This window comes from Palaemon carinicauda, chromosome 39 (assembly GCF_036898095.1).
Source record: "Palaemon carinicauda isolate YSFRI2023 chromosome 39, ASM3689809v2, whole genome shotgun sequence".
NCBI classification, from domain to species: domain Eukaryota; kingdom Metazoa; phylum Arthropoda; class Malacostraca; order Decapoda; family Palaemonidae; genus Palaemon; species Palaemon carinicauda.
The window spans coordinates 27,054,719-27,079,442 of NC_090763.1; the positions used below are offsets into that span (position 1 = coordinate 27,054,719).

Sequence of the window (24,724 nt, forward strand, 5' to 3'; positions counted from 1 at the left end):
TCGGTCCTACAGTAAGCCGGTGGAGTTCTCTTCCTCCTGCACAGAACCCTCTGCTGGAAGGAGGATTTCTCGGGATCCATCTGACTCTTCCACTCCAGATCTGGGTTTTCTGCCTGCAGAGACAGACAACCCTGAGACATTTGACCGCCTAAAGGTCTTGACACTGATTTGGGAGCTTGGTGAGGTGTCATCCAAGGGTATAGAAGGAGGTCTCACATTGATAGACTTTGCTACGGTGCTTTTCAAGCTTCCTGTTCGAACCTTGAACTACTTTGGTACAGACTAGCAAGGGCATCTCTCAACAAGGTAAACCTCCAGATCTAGGGACCGAAGCATTCTGTGCAGTCTAGCCAGTCCGGTAAGTTCTTTCTCCAGCGCTCTATAGACAGCAGAAATTCTATATCCTAGATGATGCTCCATCTACCCTTTTGCCTATTAATGACGCTTTTGAAGAACTTACAAAGGGGTTGTCAGTGAAGAGGATGAAATACTCTGCATCTTCTTTTTGGCCGCAAAATCTACTGTGATGGAATCTGCATCCATAGCAAGCCTTCAGGCTACGTCATGGGTAGACTATTGGTTAGGGGCAGTAGACGACTTTGCAATGTCTCACCTTCCTTCAGACGCCCTGAGGAAGAAGTTCATTGGTCGGACTATCCACCTCTCTGCCGGTGTTTACTTGAGTGTTCACTTTAGTCTCAGCTTAGTCCCATTTGAATGGGATTTGTCTTATGAGGTATCTCGACAATTAGCTGATCCTGTCATGTTCAAGAAGACAGTTGCTTCCGGATCAAGACAGACACCTGCCTTTTGCCACAGTCTGGGGATTGTAGTCCATTTGAAGAAGTCTTGTCTCAAGCCTAAGAGAAGGACGTAGTACCTGGAGATGTTGATAGATACAGCAGCAACAAGAGTCTTTCTAACAGACGATCGTATCAATGGACTCAGAGATGTTTTGCGGCCTTTTCTTACAGTTCAACATTTACTGGCAGGTCAGTGGCAACGCCTTCTAGGACATCTTTCATTGGAGAGATTTGTTCCCCTCGGGCGCCTCCACCAGTGATAACAATAGTGGTCAGCTGCCTCCGACCGTCCTTACTCTTTGCTTCCTGTGAACACAGCATTGATGGAAGAAATCAAGTGGTGGTTGAACGATGAAAACCTCACCAGGGAAGTCTCTTTCAACTCCCTTTCTCTGAAGATGCTGCTGTTTACAGATACATTGAAGGAAGGGTGGTGCACACACCTGTGGGATGACATAGCCATGGGAACTGTGGTCTGAAGAAGAGAAAAGTCTGTCTGCACATTAACTTGCTGGAAATGCATGCTGTACTTTTAGTCCTTCAAGGTTTTCAAGTTTCATAAGGCATTCGGTAACATTGATGGGCGACAACATGACTGTCGTGGCTTACATCGACACACAGGGAGAGTCTTTTTCACAGAACCTGTATGAGTTGGGCATTCTACAATGCAATACTGTATAGCTGTCAGTAAGATACATTCCAGGCAAGAGGAATGTATTAGCTGACAGTATGGAGCAGGTAGTAGAGGCAGAGTGGTCCCTTCTACCGGCCATAGCAGAGAAGGTTCCTGCCCTTTAGGGTTCCCCAATGATCAACTTGTTTGCAACACAACTGAACAAGAACCTTCCAGTCTACTAATCTATAGTTCAAGACCAGACAGCAGTGATGGAGGACGTGTTCTAACCTCTCCGGAGCAATCTGGATCTTTACGCTTTTCTGCCATTTTGTTTTATTCGCTGGGTTATCAACAGTGTGTGGGAGACCCTGGGCATTAGGGTGATCCATGTGGCTCCCAAGTGACCACAAGCCAAATGGTTTATTGACCTGCTAATGCTCTTCGTCGAAGTACCGAGAGAATTACCCCGGTGACCCAACCTTATCTGTCAGCCCCACATGCAGAGACTTCACAATTCTTTGGGGTCTCTGTTACTTCACACATGGCGGTTATCCAGTATCTCTTCCGAGCAAAAGGCTTCTCAAGAGGTACTGCGCGAAAGACGTCTGGATATCTGCTCAGATTCTATGCAGCAGTCTGCCACGGGAAGTAGGCAGTCTACTGCGATTGGTGTCGCAGACGTTATATTTCTTGGTTGGAACTTCTCCAAGTAATTGCCAATTTCCTCATTTTCTTCGCTGGGATAAGCATATCCGGGTTGCTGTGGTAAAGGGCTATCTCTCAGTCTTGAGCTAAGCACTCAGACTGAAGGTCTTAGACATTTCCACCATGTGAGAACTGTCCATGCTCATGAGGAGCTTCGAATAGTCTTGTCCTCCAAAGGAACTACAACCTCCTGAATGGGACATCACGTAGGTCTTCAGAGTTTTCAAGAGAGTGCCATACAAACCTCTCAAGAAGGCATCAGTTCTGACACTAAAACTATTCCGGCTAGCCCTAGCCTCAGTGAAGAGAGTTGTCATGCCGAGAAATGGAAGAAGGTCTAGTTTTCTTTTGTCCTGCTGTTCATGGTAAAAACCCAGACTGCTTTGTCTCGCGAGGGTGATGAAATGGTACTGTAAAAGAACTTAGCATTTCACACCAGTGCACCACTGTTCCTAAACTCTGGGAAGGTTAAGAGACCGATCTTCAAGAACACTATCTCCTAGATTTTGGAAATGATCAGATGATGCACAAGGTGGTGGACCCTTGAGAGGGAGGGCATGTAAAGTCAGGAGTATCAGCTCAACTTTAGCCTTCTGGAAGAATCAATCCATGATGTAGGTCATGAAGGAACAAATCACAAATTTTAAAGTACAGTAATTTGTATTTTCCCTAACCATACAAACCTGAGACCTTCAAGTTGCTTGGCCTGCCTCAACCACCTTTCAGGCACCTAGGTCAAAGGTCAAAGTGAGTGTTGCTCTTCCTGTTGGGTGGGCGGAGCTTACCCGCCACCGGGCAGCAACTGTTTGCCTTGTTAAAAGTCTAACGGCTCTTTCAGCTCCGGGGATGTTATACTCCTGTTAAAGGTCTCTGGTTTGTTACAGAAGGTCCCCAAGTTTCAAACATTCAACTTATAAACAATCAGAGATACAAACACAAATCCAACTGAAAATAACAAAGATAAAATAATATTGTAATAAAACAACATTGTATAATTTATTACAGTAAGCAAAACAATATTTTTAATAACCAGATATCTATTTTATATGAAACCCACTATTTATTGACATCTGTAGCTTGAAATCATAGGCATGGTATTCAGATTAGGCTTGCCCTAGGCAAAAATGTAACAAAATTTGGCTTATAAACAGCTTCTTGGACCCTTTTATGTTTGTAAGTTGAGGAAAAATACAAATTACTTTAAACTTTGTGATTTTGTCAATGTCGTAGCCTGGCTGAGCAGTACATATGTTAATTTTATATCATGTATGATGCAATTCCCTTAAAATTAGCTTGAAAATTAGGTCTTCAAAAGTCGCATTACATGCCTTATGTATAAAACATTATGGGAACTGATATAATACTTTATACTGAAATTGTACAAGGGAAAAAGGAATGATGTTCATTTAATCTCAGAGTATTGCATGTGCAATAGAAGTTTTTTGTCTTGACCTAAATAAGTTGTCTGGACTGGATTGTTTTGCACAGAAATGAGGCTACATATGATTGATGAGCTTGGGATGAAAAAACATAGAGGAAAGGTAAGATGACAATAGATTTTACTGGGTCTTAAAGACAGCGTAAGAAGTTTTATGTTCCTAAGTGTTTAATATATGTTATGGCAAAGTGACTTAATTTGATCACTTTCAAACAGAGGGTATACTCTAGAACAAAACTATTATCAAATTGCCTGATAATTTATAGAAATGTGGTGTTTTCAATAAAATTTAATTTTTATTTGCCTAAAGATTGAGTACAGTATATTGTTTTAGTAAGACTCATTTTATAATGTCAACTATAAACATAGTGTTTATATACTAAAGTTGTCCCTTGTCCCTTTTAAGCATAGTTTTTTCTATTTCTATATGGTTTTTGTAGGTCTTGCAGTCTATATATTGTTTATTAATTGCGAAAAGATTCATATATATGCTTGCTTTTATGTAACTTTCAAGATTTTCAAATACAGTGACATATACTTATGTACCCATTGTTGTACTGTATAATACCACACCTCAAGAGTACAGTACTGAATTAGCTTACCCGTAACTTTTTCTCGATTTGTTGTACATGCAGGGCTTAATTGAAGTGCTCTCAGAGGACAACTTATCATTCGAGTTACCATCGTATTTGAGGAAAAACTTGGAACTGGATCTTCTGAGTACACCTGATAAATTACCACGTGGTCTCCTCCAAGAGGTAAATAAGGTTTATGTTATGTTATTTTTTATTATATTAATTGATTTTTAGAGATTACTACTTTTTAGGGATAAAGTGGAAAGATAGATACCTAGCTTTGATGGTAGTTCATGAAGAGAAAGGGTAAGAGTGAAAGGAGAAAACCCATTTTACATTCAACCGTGTATAGGGAAAAGCTAACGTGAAAGATTTATAATACTACTGAGGATGGTGGTGAGTAGGTGGAAGAAGTCATGAATTTTTCTATGAAAAAGCATCCTTCTCTAGAAATAGCCCCTTTGATCATATCATTACTAAGATTTATTCCTATGGGAATACATACCATCATCTTTAATAGGAGTATGACTTCCTGTTTTCGACCAAGGTTTACGTGCAGTCGTATTCTTCGTCTCGACCCTGAATGTAACAATCCCAAATGCAGAAGAATTTAGATTTAGTCATCTCGGGCAGAAGGCAGGGACCTTCCTGGCACTTCAGCCAGCTTACCAGTGGGCCTTTGGGTTTCAAAGGAACATGGATGGAGAAGAATGTACCTGAATAATGTTATCCAGGCCTTTACACTCAACTCCTGCGCAGAAGTTGACTGTGACCCAAGAACCGACTATCTTCTGCTTCCTGGACTTCGTTCATGATAAAGACGGCAAGTACCATATGGTTTGCCATTAGGGAGTAGACTGCTGGCTGTCATTGAACCTGAAGGATAAGTATATCTAGATACCCATCCTTTGGTCTCATAGGAAGTATCTCCTCATTCTCAAGGCTTTAGTTACCAGTTCAAAGCCCAGAGCTTTGGACTGTCTACCACTCCCAAGCATCCATGCTCACTTTTTCTAGTGCTTACATGTATGAAATTTGTCTCTTGGTATTTCTCAATGATTGACTTTCCTGTCTATCTAGGAGGCAATGCTCCAAAACCGAGACAGTTGGCTTTCCTTTTGCCACAGTCTGGGATCATGTTCAATCTGGAAGCCTAGGAGAAGATAGAGGACCGGAGAATTCTGATAGCAAATGAACGTTTATATCAGCAAATACAGGGAAGTAGCGCAGCTTCTGCACAACCAAGAACTCCCTGCTCAAGGGTGGCAATGTCGTGCGACGATGCTTTTGTCATGGGAGAACTCTTCTACATAGGCTCTTACACCAGCAATCGCTCCAGGGTTCTTGAAAGCATCACTGGTCAGGAGCTAATGATTTCCCCCTTGGTTTCAGTGAAACAGGAACCACAGGAGGATTGGACTTGATGGTTGCTTGCCCAGATCCTTTCCAGAGGAGTTCCCCTTAAATACCATCTCCAGAGAACTTGTTGTTCACAGATTTATCTATAGAAGGGTGAGGCACATCAGGGAATCTAAAACACCCCAAGGACATGGTCCATGGAAGCAAACACCTGCACATCAACCTACTGGAAGTCCATGAACATTTCAAATGTCCTAACAGGGTTTAACAACACACCCAGTAGCATTGTAGGAGATCTACTCTACTGTTGTGACTGATGTCTACAAGCAAAGTGTTACTGTTTCACAGACCTTTTGTGATTAGGAAAGCAGATATGCACTTGCGCAGCTGATAGTATGGTAGAGCTGTCAGCAAGGTCTTTCCGAAAAACAGTAATGGTCTAGCAGACATGTTTAATTATCAGGGGCACGGAGCAGGACCATTTTTATTACGTTAGTTGATTTTTAAAAATTACGGCTTGTTATAGATAAAAAGTGGAAAGATGGACACCTAGCTTTGATGGAAGTTTATGAAGAGAGAGAATGGGAGCAAAAAAAGAAAACTCATTTTACATTTAACCTTTTACTGTATGGGGAAAAGCTGACGTGAAAACATTTATGATACTACTAAAGATGGTGGTGAGTAGGGGAAAGAAGTAATGAATTTTTCTCTTTTAACCAAGTATCATTCTCTAGAAATAGCCCCCTTTGACCATATCATTACTAACATTTATTCCTACGGAAATACAAATCCACATTCGTGTGGGGTGAAAAGACTTCTTGTCTTTTGGAAATAAATATCGAAGGACCCATTTGCCTCGTGGTTGATCCAGAAGTTCCAGCATACAGTACTGCTCTTCAGTTCCATACCATCTTCTATTTGACAGCTCTGGTCCCAGCAACAGTAGCAGTATTCAGGACACCTTCCAACGAAGCAATTATTTTTGGATACCTTAGCGTTTCTACCTGTTCACTTGGTTTACTGATCACTCAACACTCAGTTGACCATATCGGCCCTAGGATAACTCTGGTGGCTTTCAAGCTCTACACACTGTTTGATATCTGGATTTGCTGATATTCCTCTTTAAGGTATCCGTAGAATCACCATCTTCTGTTAGTGGTATCGTGAAAAAGTTATTTATCCTACTGGAGCCTCTGCAATGGATTACTGTCCTATTCATCTTCACTTGTCAAGGGAGATCATCTCAGTTTCTGTAGTAAAAGGCTGTAACTCATCCTTTAACCAGTTCTCATACTGAAGAACTCGAAGCCTTTCCCTTTGGAGGATCAGCTTAGGCTCTGGAATAGCTGCGAACAATCTTCTCTCTCCAGGAACGCAAGCCTCTTTTGGAATGTTGCTCATGGAAACCCCGCAAGAACCCCTGACTGAACATCAGATAGGATCTGACCCCAAGACTACTCATGAGCTTTGGTATTGGCGTTTCAAGTGGGTGTACCGTATAACATTTAGGATGTCATTAGTCATTCCCAAACTGAGGAAAGCCAAATTCAAGTCTTCAAACTCTTCTTTATAAGCGGGGTCTAGGATGACTTCTGTGAGGACACGATGAGGCTATTTAGAGAACTCAGATCCCCTTGCAGGGCTCTAAGAGACTTCCCCATGGCAAAGGGTAAAGAATATATCCAAGAGCATTGCTTCTGTTCCTTCTTACATGCTGATCCAATAAGAGGACAGAAGGAGCATTACAGTTTGGGTACACATAAGTCAAGGATATCAGAGCTACCTTAACCTTCTGGAAGAACCTGTCAGCGGCATTAATTCTGAAGGCAGGAGTCCGGTACGACAGACATTTTCACTGCCTACTACCTACAGGAGTTTACCCACAAGTCCCTGGATAACCTAATTCTTGGTCTTGCAGAAGCTACTCAAGTTGTATTGCAAACCTAGCTTCCTCACGGGACAAGAAGCTTCTCATGTAAGATAGTGTTTATGACATAAATCTAGAAGGAGAGGGAAAAATGTCTGGCCATTCTCTTCATCTTTCTTCCCCCCTGTTGAGGTGTAGCAGTCGTTCTGCTGCACCGAAAGCTAGATGCACGGTAGCCTCACGATTGAGTAACTTTTCTTTACAGACGAGGGGAGGGTGGATGGAATGTATGCAAACCAATTTCTCAATGACCATACATTCAGAAACATCCTTACGGATATATGCTCTTTCACAACTGCCTACTAGTCTTCTGATTGGGACGTAGCTTAACACCTGCGGCATCTCCATGCGCAGGTTATTAGGAGGTATTGATAGGAATCATAATTTTTTTTGCTCCTCCACAGGATCAAAGTACATTAACATTTGCCTGGTTGGTAAATAGACGAGCCAATTTGGTTATAAGGACTTTCTCCTAAGGATAAGTCTCTTATTACAGGACACCCTTTCCCTTCAGGGGACCTCTCTGACAGTGCCAGCGTCACCAAGCAGCCATGGTTTAGTGCCATGGTCAGAGGTGTTGTGCAAGCCTTTGGGCCTGCTTTTTCCTCACACTCTTCAGAGGCCTCTGCAGCTCCTCAACATCTGTCGGCACCAGCAAAGTCCCGGCAAAGAACCTCGGCTGCTTCACCTCTGAAGAGGAAAAGAGTCTCCGACACTATAACATCTCCGAGAGTGAAGCTGACCCCTGTCAGGTCTTTTAGGCCTATCCTTCCTGGCTCTCCTCCCAGACGCTCTCCTGCCTTACCTTTGCCGAGGGAGCCTCACGGGGGGCGGATTTTCTCGCTTCCACCTTCGGAGGAAGACTCCCTTCATGCGGAGAGCTCTCCACCTGTGGTAGAATCCAGGAAGGATATCTCCAACCAGCCTTTGATGTTAGAGTTTTACTTCCTCACCATAAGGATTTGGACTCCAAAACTTGTAGAGGACTTTAAAACCTACAGAATCCACTAGCCACTCTAGGGATGTTCACGACCCACCCTGAGATGAGCTCGCAGGGGTGGAGGAAGGAGAGTTTGCTAACAGTCCCACATCAGAGGGGGAGCAGAAAGAGTCAGAGCATGCCTTCTAGCAAGTTCTGACTCTTATCAGACCCAGAGACCCCCCCCCCCCGGAGGGCGCAACTCTTTGGCACCCAGAAGCCCTCAAAGGCCAGTGCAGCCTTGCCCTGGTCCCAATGGCTGAAGAGTCCCTGAACTAAGATTACCCAACATCTCTCTGACTTCTCCACCTCTCATCAGTTGGGCTCTTCTGCCAAGCTCCTCCCACCTCCTTGTATCCAACAGAGGAAGTACTATGAGGTCTTGGACGAGCCTCTTTCAGCTCTTCCACTCCGTCACTCTCTGGAAGAGCTAACCAAGGGTCTCTCTAGAGAGGCTTTCCAACCATCAGGTCTCTTTCTTGGCAGCAGAGATCCTCAACCAGGAGAAAGTCACGAAGTATATCATGCAGGCTACTTCATGGCTTGACCTTTGGTTGGAAACCCTGGGAATTCTGGTACAGACCAAAGATTTTTCCAAAGAAAGTACCAGGAAGGCTATGGAAACCTTCCTCCTCTCAGGCACTTGCACCATTGAGTTTCTTGCTCACCAGGTCTCGAAATTATGGGCAAACTCCATCTTGAAACAACATAATATAGTGTCTGAGAGATTCCATCTGCAATCCCAAATGCCGAGATCACAAGGCTCAAGAACTCCTCTCTAGAGGGATCCTCTCTATTCGAGCCTAAGAACATGGAACATGCTGCAAAGAGATGGAGGAAGTCTCACTAGGACTCCCTCCTCTATAGGGCCTTGACATCCAAGCCCTATAAACCTCCGGCTCCTCAGCAGTCCAACCCTCCCAAGACCTCGACAAGCAAGACGACAGTGAAGAAAACGGTGTCTAAGAAACCCTTTACAACCAATGACAGGAAAGGCACAAAGTCCTCCAGGTGAGGAAAACATCCTAGAGGGAGCGACTTTGGTCGTAAACGCTAGGATAGGCACTCCCCTCACTTTTCCACCAGTGGGGGGATGCCTGCAAAGTTGCTGGTACAGCTGGAAGCAACTCGGGGTGAACCCTGGACAGTCTTCGAGATTCGTTCAGGGTATCGCGTCCCGTTCATAACATCTATCCCTCCCCTGATCAGGAATCCAGTGTCGATAGACTCCTTTGCGAGGGGATCAGTAAAGGGGCTAGCCCTCCGAGCAGAAGTCCAGACCATGTTGAAGAAGGGTGCTCTTCAGGAGGTCCTCAATGGGTCTCCAGGCTTCTTCAGTCAACTTTTTCATGTGAAAAAGGTGAACGGACGCTGGAGACCAGTCATTGACCACTCAGCTCTGAACGAGTTTATCAAACAAACTCCGTTCAGCACGGAGACGACAGACATGGTCAGACAAGCGGTAAGACCACAGGACTTCATGTGCACACTTGACCTAAATGACGCGTACTTCCAGATCCCAATCCATCCATCTTCTAGGAAGTACAGGTATTGCTCGACTTACGACGGAGATCGGGACCGAGAGATGGGTCGTAAGTCGAGTTCGTCATATGTCGAACTAAAAAAGTGAAATTTCCGTAGATTTATTACGATGCGTTATAATTCGGCAATCATCTTGATCATATTTTATCAATATTGTATTACTGTCTATCATTATTCCATTTTCTTCTTTGAAAAGATATCATATGCTCTATTAATGCATTTTTTTTTATTCTACTTTTCAATTTTGGAAGTATTTTACCAGTCAAGAATTACCTAAAATTTTGTTTATCTTTGGTTATGATCAGCTGATCTGAAAGTGCCGCTACCTACCGTATCAAAATATGGCGTACATGCTAATGGCATTTTTTTTTTTATTTCTTAACATATTAGAAATATCTTCATGATGAATATTACATCAGTGCCAATATGTTACAGAAAATCAGTTTCCATACAGTTCGTCTAATTATTAGGTATCATGCGAAATCGTTATAGCTCTTTCTGTGTGTGTGTGTGTGTGCTCGCTCTGGCAATCGCATACGGGCAGTTAATTTCTAAAGCTTCATACAGTATTCAATTTTTTGTTCAATATTAAGCCTTCATATTTCATTAGACATTATTGTGTTTAATTGTTGGTTTATTAAAGCACGTTCATATCTTATTTTTAATTTCTTGAGCATTTCAATAATCAACAATTACTTTTGATTTACTTTTGGTTGGGAGATCAGCTGATCTCAAGGTCACGCTGCCGTATTACGATCATGCGCACATATAGTATGAATAACACTGATTTATATAATTTTCTTGACATTCGAAATCTCTTCATAATGAATATTACAACAGCACCAATATGTTATAGGGTATCACATTTTCCATACAGTTCTTTGATAGACCTTGTTATTAGTTTTACATGGAATACGCTCTCTCTCTCTCTCTCTCTCTCTCTCTCTCTCTCTCTCTCTCTCTCTCTCTCTCTCTCTCTCTCTCTCTCTCTCTCTCTCTCTCTCTCTCCGTATTTTCATTTTTAATGCAGTTAAATCTTCATATTAAAAAATTCTTTATATCCTTATTCGATGTTTTGATTATGGGAATAGTAACGCATCGGAAGAAAATCACTTGATTTGCCTCTCTCCTTCCGCCAAAATATAACGTCATCAGACTTATTTCTTAACTTTACGGTAAGTTGTACTAATCTCATAACTAATGATACAGACCACTAAAACACTTGATATCGTTACTCGGTGTTTTGATTATGGGAATGCTGTAATAAGATTACTCGGCTACATAATGAAAGGAAATCATTCGGTTTGTCAGCGCGCTTCCGCCAAATACATGACGTCACAAGATATGTGACGTAAACTCTACAAAGAATGACTTGCAAAATATGTAAATCCATTTTCTTTTTTCTTGCAAGAAATGAAAAGAAAATACTAACTTACCAAACAAAAGTATTTTATTTTTATAATCTAAAAGTAAATATATTATTTTCAAAAAAATATTTGCCCTATTAGTATATTTTCTTTAGATAAACATCGATCCATTATCAGATATTAAATAAAAGTAGCGTACAGTCAAATTTACGCTATGTAGTACTCATGACAACCGATACAGACCCACAAAATACTTTGTATCGTTACTTAATATTTCGATTATGGAAATACTAATATTAATTGTTAGCCTGTTGGAAGGAAATCACTGTATTGCCCGGACGCTTTCTGCCGGTGATGTGAAGTCACCAGACATATAATATGAATTCGAATGATATTAAAACTTTTCTTAATGTATTTTTAACTGAAAATAAATACTGAATATTAACAATAAAAGAAAATAATAATTTACCAAGATAAATCAGTTTATATGTATACAAGAAAATAGATTATTTTCAAGTCGCATAGGTCGTAAGTCGAGCAATACCTGTACTTAGGATTCAGCCCAGACAACAGGATATACCAGTTCAAGGTACTGTGCTCCAGTCTTTCTACACCACTCCAAGTCTTCACCAGAGTGTTTGCCCTAGTGCATCTTGGGCACACAGGATCGGCATTCGTTTCCTCCGTTATCATGACAACTGGCTAATCCTAGCAGACTCAGCGTCAACTCTTCTTCAACCTCGAGACAAACTTCTGAGGCTCTGCCAAGATCTGGGGATCATGGTATACCTCGAGAAGTCCTCCCTGCTTCCTATGCAAAGACTGGTATAGCTAAGCATAATAATAGACACCAATAATGAGGCTGAGAGAGGTCGCATGACCCTTTCTCAGACGAGAAGAACTTCCAGCCCAGACGTGGCTATGTCTCCTCAGGCACCTATCATCTCTGGCCCGTCTAGTTCCCAACGGTCACCTCAGGATTCGATCTCTCCTGTGGTGACTCAAGTCCAGGTTGAATCAAGCCTTCAACTCCCCGGACACCCTGATATGCCTGGGACCAGCGGAACAGATGAACCTCGAATGGTAGGTGTTAGAGGAGAATTTGTGAAAGAGCGTAGATCTTTTCGTCCTCCCCCCAGATTTGATACTGTTCTCAGGCGCTTCTAAAAAAAAAAAGAGTGGGTGGCCCACGTACTGCACCACACGACCTCAGGCCTCTGGTCAGACTTAGAATAATACCTCCACATAAATCTCCTAGAGATGAAGGCTGTCTTTTTGGCCCTTCAACTGTTCCATCAGTTCCTGGCGGACCACTCAATGGTGATTATGAGCGACAACACCACAGTGGTGGCTTACATCAACAAACAAGGAGGTACTTTTTCGCAGCCCCTCTAGCAGTAGAGATACTGAGATGGGCCGAGGTTTACTCAATACCACTGTAGGAACGCTTCATTCCAGGCAAGAAGAATGTACTGGTCGACAACTTGAGCAGAGCATCTCAGATAGTGAATAATGAATGGTCTTTGGATCATCTAGTAGCCAACAAAGTCCTGACTTTGTGGGGTGTCCAACTGTGGATCTCTTCGCAACGGCCCTGAACTTCAGGCTCCCATTGTACTGCTCCACAGTCCCAGACCCCAAGGCTCTCTGGCAAGATGCATTCCAACAACGGTGGGACAACATACTGAATGGTTTCCGGACCTTCTGCAACTTCTGACGGAGTCTCCAAGAGAACTCCCTCCATGACACGATCTACTCAGACAACCATATGCCAACATCTTCCACAAGGCCGTAGCTTCGCTATGACGTCATGCCTGGAGACTATCCAACATCTCAATCAGAGAGGATTTTCCACAACAAATTGCTAGCTGGATGTCTGGATACCTGCGGAAATCATCAGCAGCAATCTACTGGGCAAAGTGGAACGTCTTCTGTGGTTGCTGTCGTGAAAGGGGTATCTCTCCTCTCGATGCCACTATTCTAGCAATAAGGAAGTTTCTTGTGTATTTGCATAAAGAAATGCGCTTTTCAGTCTCAGCGGTAAAAGGCTATTGCTCAGCCTTAAGCCTCGCCCTTAGACTGAATGGAATGGAGATCTCCTCATTGCTGGAACTTTCCTTACTCATACGGAGTTACGAACTTACCTGTCCTCAGTCGCAAGTGAGACCTCCGCCATGGAATGTGGTTCGAGTTCTCAGGTCTCAGAAGAGACCTCCCTATGAACCATTACACCAGGCAACAGATCGCCACTTCACTTGGAAGACAGTCTTCCTACTAGCTTTGGCTTCTGCCAAATGAGTCGGTGAACTTCATGGTCTCTCATAAGACATCGCGCCATTCAAGGGGATGGGGAGAGGTAACGTTCCGCTTTGTCCCTGAGTTGGTTGCCAAGACTCAGAATCCGGGAGTGGCGGATCTCCAATTCGACTCCTTCCGGATTTCAAGTCTGCTCTGTAACAGATAACCCTGATCCTCTCTTACTCTGCCCAGTGAGGAGTTTGAGGCTTTACCTCAAGATAACAGCTGTAGCCCATCCTCATGTGCCTGCACTTTTCGTCAGCACAGGGAGGAATAAGAGAAGGGTCACCAAGAATACCATCTCTGCTTGGATTTGCAGGGTCATAGACCATGCCCTGAATCCAGACCCTCCTCCTTCACGTCACCCCAGAGCCCACTATGTCAAGGGCATTGCTACGTCCCTGGCCTTCAAAAGAAACTTCTCAGTGACACCGGTTCTACAAGCTGGGATGTGGAAAGGTCTAAATAAGTAGCAGAAGGTTGAGGGCACTGTTACCCGGTTTTATTGTGCGTGAATGAAAAGGTTTGACTGACTTATTCTTTTCTTTATCCTCCCCTCTCTTGGGGAAAGCAGCAACCTGAGTTCTCTCCACAAACTGACCTCAAACCACTGTAGGTGAACCATGCTTCCTTGTGTACCTAGTATTAAGTTAATAATGTTGTGTCCCCATACCCTGGTGAGGTGGTATTGGGAAAGTCTTGGTTACAACAGTTTTTCTTACAAAAGACTCGGAATAACATTTACCTTGACAGTCACACTGCTAATATCTCAACACGCAGCTTGCGTAGGCTGCGTACCTTACGTAGCAAGGTTTAGCAAGGTGTATGGACTCCTTATTTTTGGTACTTACCCATTCAAAAGAAGGAGCCCCTGGTATCCAAAAATCCAGTCTGGCAGAGATGTCTACCCTCCTAATGGTTGAGTCACCTCTAATAAATAGCGCATGTTATGGAACAAATGACAATTTCGGAGATGAATTGTATTTTTCCTAATGATACAAACCTTTAGCTATTTATATAAACTTACCCACCAACTGTATCCCCTTGAAGTCCCACCTCCAAGCAAAGTGAGCTCAATCACTAGTGTGTGCGTGGGACGGGTAGTGAACTACCCCTTCCTCCCTGCTAACTAGAGGGAGGGGTAGTTAATCTTTGCTAAAATTTAATGGCTCATCCTTTCAGCTTTGCTGAAAGTAATACCCCTAATAGATAGCAAAAGGTTTGTATCATTAGGAAAAATGCAAATTATCTCCAAATTTGTCATTTTCCTTAGTTTTTTTATAAAAACTGCTGATTTCTTAGCTCCAAAGTTACCTGTTCTTTTGCGCAAGTTAGCAAGAAGAGGAGTTTTTAGCACTTTTTGGAGAATTGGTAATGTTACTTCACTATGTAAATGTGTTTGTGGTAGCTCAAGTCCAATTGATTACCGCCCAATTTCCATAACTCCCTTATCTAAAGTTTTTGAACGTCTTGGCAAAACATCTTAATAGGTTTGCTGAAGGTAATCATCTGTTCCCTAGTTTGCAATTTGGTTTTCGTAAAGGCATTGGAGCATGTGATGCCCTTCTTACAATCTCCAATGCTGTGCAGAAATCCCTTGATTTTGGCCAGGAAGTTCTTGTGATTGGCCTTGATTTTAGTGCTGCCTTTGACCGTGTTAATCATTAGGCCCTTGTTTTCAAACTCAAACAGTTGGGAGTGGGTGGGTCATTTCTTAGCATTATTGTTGAATTTCTAAGCAATAGATTGCAAAGAGTTGTGTTGATGGGCACCATAGTAAATATAGGAATGTGATATTTGGTGTTCCACAGGATAGTGTTCTTGGCCCATTACTTTTCATACTATATACACGTGACATGTGATTTGGCCTGGAAAACAAGCTTGTTGCATATGCAGATGATGCCACACTCTTTGCATCAATTCCATCTTCTGAATAGAGATCTAGCTAAAATTAGTGCATGGTGCAAATTATGAGGCATCATGTTGAATCTTAACAAAACTTAAAGTATGATTTTAAATAGGTCAAGGACAGTGGCTCCTCAACATCCGAATCTCAGCATTGATAATGTTTCTTTAACTCTCTATGACTCTTAAAGTTTTAGGTATGATTCTTGACAGAAAATTTACTTTTGAGAAACATATGTCTGTATTTTCCAATTGCAAAAAAAATTGGCTTATTGAGAAAGTATTTTTAAGATTTTCAGTGATCAATCTATTCTGAAGAAGTGTTTTAATTCTTTCATTCTACCTCGTTTCAAGTATTGTTCTCCTGTCTGGTCTTCAGCTGCTGATTCTCATCTTAATTTGTTGGACATAAACTTACTCTCTATTAAATTTTTTTATTACTGATCTAGACATCAATCTCTAGCACCATTGTTCAATTAGTTCATGTATGTTTCATAAGATTTTTCATAATTTTGACCATCCTTTACATTCAGATTTTCCTGTACAGTAACATCCTGTTCATAGTACTAGGTATGCAGTTTATTCTAATAGTGAGGCCTTCTCCATCTTGAGACTCAATACTACACAGTATTCTAGAAGTTTTATTCCAGCTGTGACCAGTTTGCGGAATGATCTTCCTAATTGGGTAGTTGAATTGATAGAACTTCAAAGATTCAAATTTGCAGCAAAATGTCTTTATGTTGAACAGGCTGACATATGTCTTTATATAGTTTATTTATGAAATATCTGTTTTTATGCTGTAACTGTTCTTAAAATATTTTATTTTAATTGTTCATTATTTCTCAGATTGTTTATGTATTCCCTTATTTCCTTTCCTTACTGACCTATTTTTCCTTGTTAGAGCCCTTGGGCTTATAGCATCTCGCTTTTCCAACTAGGGATGTGGCTTAGCTAGTAATCATCATCATCATCATCATCATCATGGATCCAATTTAATGTTGTTACTGTTCTTGAAATATTTTAATTTGATTGTTTATTCTTCTCTTGTAGTTTATTTATTTCCTTGTTTCCTTTCCTTTTTCCCTGTTGGAGCCCTTGGGCTAATAGCATCTTGCTTTTCCAACTAGGGTTATAGCCTAGCTTGTAATAATAACAACAACAAAAATAATAGGAAATGAGCAGTAGAATAACATAGCCTTTGTAATATTGCTGCAATGTAACTTTCCCTTCCACCTCTCAAATACCCTCAGAGTTATTATGTTTGACTTCATTGGCTGATTCAATGGCTCATGATATGTTTGTTTTTGCCAAAAGTCTTGGCCTGTATAAGTAAATACAATACAGTATATATTTTTTAGATGTTATTGTTTTGCCCAGCCTTACAAGAGTTAACTTTATTACTGTGATTTGGTTAAAGTACGTTATGGTAATATTGGTAATTCATTCCATTGCATTTTACTAATTGAATGATATTTTTCATGACATTATTTTTAATCTTTATCAATAAAATCATCCAAATAAATACTGTACCCAAGGGTATTGATAACAAAATGTAAAATTTTAGTCCCACATAGGCTGTCAGGCAGTTGAGGATAAGTTTTTTGTTTTAAAAAACCTACCAGGATTCTGGGAATGAAGATATTGTTAATGAAATATTTGTTTTAATCAATTTTCTTCCGTGGGGACCAGAAATTTTGCATCTGCTTTTCTAGAATCTTAGGACAGAGCTCTGTTACTCTGCATTATATTGAAAGTTCTGTTGCAATTTTTTCAAATCTTTTTGTACTGTACTCTTTGTATAGCTTTTTATAATCTTTTTCAACAGGTACAATCGTTAAATGCTGTACGCTGTGTGTTGGAGGGAGAGTTGTGGCATAGTACTTACCCCATTACTTTAGCTGAGTCTGGCAAACCAGCAATACAACTCCTAGTCCAGGTTAGTTGGAATTTTTTTTTAAAAAAACTGAAATAATTATAATTAATGTGCTACAGCATGATATATATACAGTACTTGCATAGATTTTATTTTAATCCATATTTTAATTTTTTTGGTTAGTACAGTATTTTAGTGATTGTCATATTGGAAATCATTCTCCAATTGCTACATCTGTTCACTGGTAGTAGGGTATTTAGATGAATTTTAATTACCTCGATCACTGTCAATGTATGTCTATTATATTTATAAATCCCACCTGATGTTTAATAGGAGTATTACTGTAACAAAGCTGGAACAACTGCTGAAATTTAAAGAGGTGGTTATAACTACTGACAGATGATGGGGAAGACTCCCACTGGTCAGTCAGCAAGACTACCACTTTTGATTTTGGCTGTAAGTATTATGCACATACTCATGCTAGCTCTTCAAATTTTTGCTCGCTTCACAGAGGAAATTGACAAGTGTGCAGACATGCGGCTGTTTTTGGGTAAACTTGGTAAAAAGTGTGGCAAGTGTATTTATAAACCTGCCATTAATCCATATCATCTGTGTGTTCGCTGTCATCTCCTCTGCAGTAGGTGGAGTTTACCAAGAAGGCTAAGAAGGACACTTTGGTACTGGCTTTGTTGACATCAAAACTGATGCTGAAAAAAATTTATAGCTCCTTTTATTTGGGTGTTGCTTGACCTGTTTTTTCTCTCATGTATCTCTAGGGCTGGGTCCTCTGGAGATAGTTGTGGCGTGAGGAGACCTCGGCTCGCCATCAGGGAAAGCGAAAGTATCACTTTCTCCCAGTAAAGGTAAATACTCCTCCACCTTTAACTCGAGGGTCTCCTGTGGTTGTAAAGACTAATGACAATGCCCTCCACTTAAATATGTGGCCTACCGTGGATATCTCTGGTGCTCCATTGGCAGGAAAGCTTTTGAATGTATTGGCTGTCACCAGGACTTTTATGGCATCTCCTACTGTGTCTGCCCTTTCTTTAACTACATCTATTGAAGTGCTGTAGGATGTGGCACCTGTTGATGTGGTCTCAGCTGATGTTGAACTTCTTCCATGGTAGCATTGTCATTCATCACCAAGACCTTAACCCTGAAAAAGGCTGGCAAAAAGAAGATGCATTTGCTGTCCTCTTCTTCTAGTTCTTTTTCCTCCTCTGTCTTGCTTCATCAGACCTTTTGGACACTGCTACTCCTAAAAAATAGAAGAGCATATCATCAAAGTCCAAGAAGACCAATTAATAAGAGTCATGTGAGAGACTATCCTCACTAGTGGCACACCTGCCTTGTATTTGCTAGATGGGAGATAGAGTCCCACTCAGACTCGATAGTTTGTTGTAGTGTATGCAACTTTACCATCCTTGGGAGCTAAGTTTGGGGTAATTGGGAAAGCCTATAGGATTACCTGCTGAGTCATCAGCAACCATTGCCTGGCCCTCCCTGGTCATAGCTTGGGTGGAGAGTGGGTTTGGGTGCTAATCCTATGGCTTTATGGTCAGTCTAGGGCATTGCCACTGTTCCTTGTCTCAGCCATACATGAGCAGCCTTTAAACCTTTAAAAATACTTCAGTTCTGAAGGGAAAGACACTAGCTTGTGGTGCTGTGAAAGGAACCAGCGATAGGTCTGGACATTTTTATGAGTGACGAGTCATTTACTCACGTGAACGTGCTTAGGAATATGATTATCATTCTCTTCATGAGAAGTCACAGTGTGACTGTTTAATGCAGAATCAGTCACCAACTCCTGAGTCACTGGAGCTGCTTCCATGCACTCACACAGAAGGAAATGTCCCTTGTCACCTATTCTTTCTCTGCATGACCATTCCATGAGCTGGGAAGTTCCCACTCACTTGTGCACCTGGAACAAAAACAGGTGACCACTCAAAACCACTCTCAGCTCTTTCTCAAGCACCTAGACATTCCATTTATATACGTGGGCTCAGTGACGAGGTCCTTCACCAATGGGTGACAGGTGGGCACTTGCCATAGTGTTCGATACCACACTCACCAACACATACCATAGAGAATAAGGTATGCTGTACTTATCAGTTTCTGGGGGCTTGAATACCAAAGGCAGTTCTGTTCCTCAAAGGGAGGCCAGTCATCAATAGGATACCACTCAACCTCTTCAGGGTATACTCTTGGTGCTGTTCTTGTGCTAGATTGTGCATAATAACAATACCCTTCTTTACGTCTGTTTGACATACTATACGTCAGTTTTTAAATAATGTCACTCATCCTTGGATATTAGATACAAAAATAAAATTCATGTCATGCTGTTTTACCCGACTTTATGTCAGTCTGTTTGTCGTACAATAACAATTAATTACTGTACTGTTCAGTACTCTACTTAACATGGAAGCTTATTACTGTAAGGGTCTGGTTTTTATAAAGTGATAGCAGATTGTAATTACTTTTTCATTTTCACTATGTGTATAAGGATTGTATAAGTCACTCTATAGTGTAAAAATTATACCTATATTGAAAATCTTGCATCTGTGAGGAAAAAGCTGTCTCCTGATGTGAGTGTTGAGACCTCTCGCCTTAAAGTACAAGGAAAGAGAAACCCTAGGTTTTCAATACCCAATGACGCTCACCAGAAAACCAAATGACCGAGTGAGTTTTGGTTTCTCGACGTTCTTACACTCATTTGTGAGTGCAATGAATTTGGAGAGTGTACCGTGGCTCCTATGATGGTGAATTCTATGGTCATTGATCGACGTTTCGATGCTCTTCAAATATCGAGGACCTCAGAGAAGTTGCCATGGTCGAAATATGCCCACGTGGTCTTGGACTGAGTGAAATCTCAGCTCTCTGGGCCTGAGAATTCACTGTAGTGTAGCCAGTCGAGCAGGATCCTGCCTCCTGCACTCCCTCAACAGTGGAGATTCTATGTACATGAGGGTGAGCCTGTCTGTCTCTTCTTAATGTTGATCCCACAGTTTCTGTATTGACAGCTGGATTGAGTCTGCTATTGACACTGAATGGTCTCAAAAGCCCCAGTGCTGGGCTATATAGCCCAGATTCATAAATCCAATCCAATCATTGAGTTTGCTTCCATGGAAACCTCTTCTATGGCCAGCCTCCAGGCAGCACCCTGGATCAATCACCAGTCCATGCAGTCACCTACTTTGCCAATACTCGGATTTTGATCTATTCAGCATCCTGCTTTTCCAACTAGGGTTGTAGCTTAGCAAGTAATAATAATAATAATAATAATAATAATAATAATAATGATAATAATAATAATAATAATAATAATAATAAAAATAATAATAATAATGATGATGATGATGATGTTTTTAATATTCCATGACTCACCTGTTTTGCAAGTATCTGGCCTGAAGGTCAAAAGGGCTAGTCTTGCTTTCTGACAGGTGAGCTCATAGTTGATTATAACAGACCCGTTATTAATGACCGTTCCAGCGTCACCAAAGTCAAACTCCTGTTATAAGACTCAGGTTTGTATAGTTAGGAATAATACAAATTATTTTTAGAATTTAAGTTGCTCCAACACGAAGTACTTACCTCGAACTACTTTCTTAGGAGTATCTGGGATATCCTCCCATCTGACCAGAATTTTGTGTAGTTTACCCTACTGCCGTTTTATATGCGGGGCATCTCTGGCGGAGTGATATGCGCCCAGAGACGACCCGGGTTCAGAGAGCATGCTTGCTCAGGTCTCGCTCTCCAGTAAGTTTCTGGTCGCGTCGGCGTTAACACCCCGACGCTCTCTCTTAACCCAGTGCGACCCTTTGTGTACCCGATCCCTTTGTGTCTCACGCGGTCCCCACGTGGTCCCTTTGTGTGTTTCCCTATCCTTTCCCTCTGTGTTCCTGTGTCTCTTGGTGTATTACTAGTGCGTTATGGAGCATCCCCGTCGTTGCCCTGGGCCTGTGGCCGGAAAATCGTGTGGCGCTATCCTCTCTAAGCCCGAAGTTGACCCGCACTCCTTGTGTTTGTCGCGTAGGGGCAGTGTGTGTTCCCCTACAGCCACGTGTCCGGAGTGCGAGTCCTGGAATGAAGTGCAGTGAGTGCGGTACGGCACTAAGAAGAAGAAGGCCTCTCGACGGTCCCCTAGGAAGTCCAGCGTCTCTTCGCCCCTCGCTTCGCCCAGCGTCCCGTCGGACAGAGTCTCTCTGCCGTCTTCCCCTACCCAGAGTAGAGGTCGAGGTAAGTCTGTTGCAGGGAAGCGGCCTGTGGCCCTTCCTCAGGAGTCTGAATTACCGGACAGTGGGATTATGTCTTCAGTCCAGGCAAGTGGGGGGCCTGAGGCGGGGGCAGGTGTGTAGCCGGAGGACGGAGCCCTGGTGAAAGCAGGTCCCGTCTCTTCGGACGATCCGATGTGGGGAAAAACGGTAACAGTCTCTTCTCCCGTCTCGTGGGCAGGTTTTTCAGGGCGTCAGCAGCCGAGGGTGCTGCCGAGAAGGTCGACTCGCCGCCATCAGACATCCTCGGGTGGGCGCCTCCGAAGACGCCCTTCAGATCGCCCCTGAGGACAGAAGAGGACTTTGAGACCTGGTTCCCCAGCGAGGAGCTCCCCCGCTCCCCTCCAACGCCTTCAGCTACGTTCCCAGCGGACTTCATGGAGCCTTCTTCGCCGGCCGAACCCCATGTAGAACCACCCGCAGCGCGGCGAGACTCAGCCCCTCCAACGAGGTCCTACAGGTCTTCGGGCTCCTCGGTCGAGGCCTACTCTTACTCGTCGGAAGACGGAGCCCCGAGGGACCATAGGAGACGATGAGATAGGTCCCGCAGGAGAAGATCTCGATCGCGATCCCATTCACGCTCTCGCCACGGGAGGAGACGTTCCAGGTCCCCCAGAAGGAAGTTCAGGAGAAGTCATTCGCCAGAGGAGGAATGGGTACGAGTCTCCATTCCCCGTAGCTAACCCCTGGGGGTTGCAGCAGTCGCGGGCACCTCGGGATGGCGTCCCAGGCCCCGCTCACCGGTAGGCTTTGTCGACGAAAGGAGGTATGACCGACGGAGGGACTCGTCTCATCAGGCACCAAGGGACAGGCATAAGTCCGCGAAGATTCCGACTCCACCCGCCCAGCGGGGAGAGTCGCCCCTTCGGTCTGGCAGCCGCATCCCGGCCTCAAGATCTTCGATGAGTCGTCCAGAACGGGAAAAACACCTTTCCTCGACGGGCAAGCCCGTAGACCCATGGTCCGTCGGAAGAAGAGATAGGACCAGGATGGAGTCCTCCGTTCTAGCGGCGATGCGCGTCCTACTACCTGAAGCGAAGGAACTGGACCACTCCAGGAGGATGCCTCCTCCCCGTGCGGCTCCCCCCGTCGGAGGTCCTTCGTCACGAGAACTGAGGCCCCCATCGGAGAAGGTAGAAGATGGAGAAGAAGGTTCACCAGCGGAGGTCTCCGCATACAGGAGGGTGATAGGCCTCATCCGGCGGCACCATAGGCTGGACGAACCTGAACCCTCTACTGACGAGGTCTGGCTCTTGAGCCTCAACAGATTGGTGGATGCGTGTGTGCAGCAGAGGCCCTCGCTAGCCCTCCCTTTGGCAAGGGATGTGAAGCTGGGATTGACGCACGTTAGCAAGGTCGTGGCCAACCATGCTGAAGCCCCCAAGAACCAGAGCACGTCTAGACTTCTCCAGGGCCTGAAGACGCAGTCCCGGTTCTACCTCCCTAAAGGACACCGCGCGGGGGCCTGCGCACTAGAACCAGCAGTCGCCACCTTGGGACAGGGTGCAGCGGAGGAGAGGGCTACCACGGCACCGGTTTGTTTCTCCCCCGCGGAGACTGCCATGATGGAGGAGCTGTCTAGGGACTTGATCCACGTATCATCGTGGCTGGATTGGTGGGCCTCCACGCTGGTAGGATTCCAGTCTGCGTATGACCTCGCAATTCCGGAAAATCAGGCCTTGCTGAAGGAGCTGATTATCTCGGGAGGTAAGGGCCTGAAGTTCCTTTCCTATCAGTCGATAACGCAAATCGCCAACTGGATTCTGAGGAAGAGAGATACAGTGCTCAGCAGGCTTGTAAGGAGACTCCCCGACAGGGAAGCGAGGTCCCTGAGGAGCCTTCCACTGTGGGACGAGTCGGTTTTCCCCCTCAAGGAAGTGGAAGAAACAGTGGAGAGGGTGAGGAAACTAAAGGGTGTAGCGAAACCCAGGCCCCCGCCAGCAAGAAGACCTACCCATAGAAGAGCTCCGTCTGACGTCCCTCTCCCTCCTCGCGCCTCACCTAACCAGCCCAGGAGAGACGCCCCTTCTGCATCCTGGCAGCAACCCTCGCAGCCCTCCCGTAGGGGAACGTCGGCTGCGCAGTCAGCAATCAGGCCCTCCTATTCAGCCGCCAGAAGAGGTCGATCGGGCCGTGCCTTTCGAAGGAGATAGGGAGAGAGGCCCCCTACTCCTGCCGAAGCCTCAGGTGGGGGGATGCCTCAAACATTCTTGGCAAGCATGGCGGGACCACGGATCGGACCTGTGGACCGTGACAGTCCTGAAAGAAGGATACAGGTTGCCCTTCCTGGTGTACCCCCCACCTCTGATACCAGATCAACAGGCGGAATGGTTGGCACCGAAGGACCCCTTGAGAAGGACGGCCCTGCAAGAAGAGGTCTCTGCTATGCTGGCGAAAGGGGTAATGGAACCAGTCAAGGACCCAGGTCCAGGGTTCTACAGCAGACTCTTCCTGGTGGAGAAAGCGACAGGGGGCTGGAGACCGGTCATAGACCTCTCGGCCCTCAACAGGTTCCTGTGCAAGACCGACTTCAAGATGGACACTCCGAAGTCGGTCCTAGCGGCCTTGAGGGAAGGAGACTTCATGATGTCCATAGACCTCAAAGACTCATACTTCCAGGTCCCTGTCCACCCCTCCAGCAGGAAGTACCTAAGGGTGAAATGGGGTACCCAAACGTTACAGTTCAAGACCCTCTGCTTCGGTCTGTTCACAGCCCCTCAGGCCTTCACGAGGTTCTTCACGACAGTCTCAGCCTGGGCGCACGAACAGGGCATCCGCTTGATTCGGTACCTGGACGACTGGTTGTTGCTTTCAGCCTCAGAGGAAACACTGAGGGGGCAAGGCGCGAAGCTCCTACAGTTCTGCAACGTCCTGGGTATCACCATCAACCTGAAGAAGTCCCAATTGATACCCTCCACCAGGATGACCTACCTCGGGATGGTCCTGGACTCCCGGTTGGCGAGAGCATTCCCTTCCGCGGAAAGACTGGACAACCTGAATCAGATCCTACGGCCCTTCCTGTCGGGTCAGCCCAGGAGAGCCAAGGACTGGCGGAGACTAATAGGT

General features: G+C 44.1%; 1 protein-coding gene across 1 annotated transcript in view; it reads left to right on the forward strand.

Moving 5' to 3' along the window:
- IntS8 (integrator complex subunit 8) overlaps positions 1-24,724 on the forward strand; it is a 199,301-nt gene that overhangs the window by 74,500 nt on the left and 100,077 nt on the right. Inside the window, exons 9-10 of the mRNA XM_068362372.1 lie at positions 4,198-4,320; positions 17,340-17,450. Of these exons, the coding sequence (XP_068218473.1) occupies positions 4,198-4,320; positions 17,340-17,450 (234 nt within the window). The remainder of the gene's footprint in view (positions 1-4,197; positions 4,321-17,339; positions 17,451-24,724) is intronic.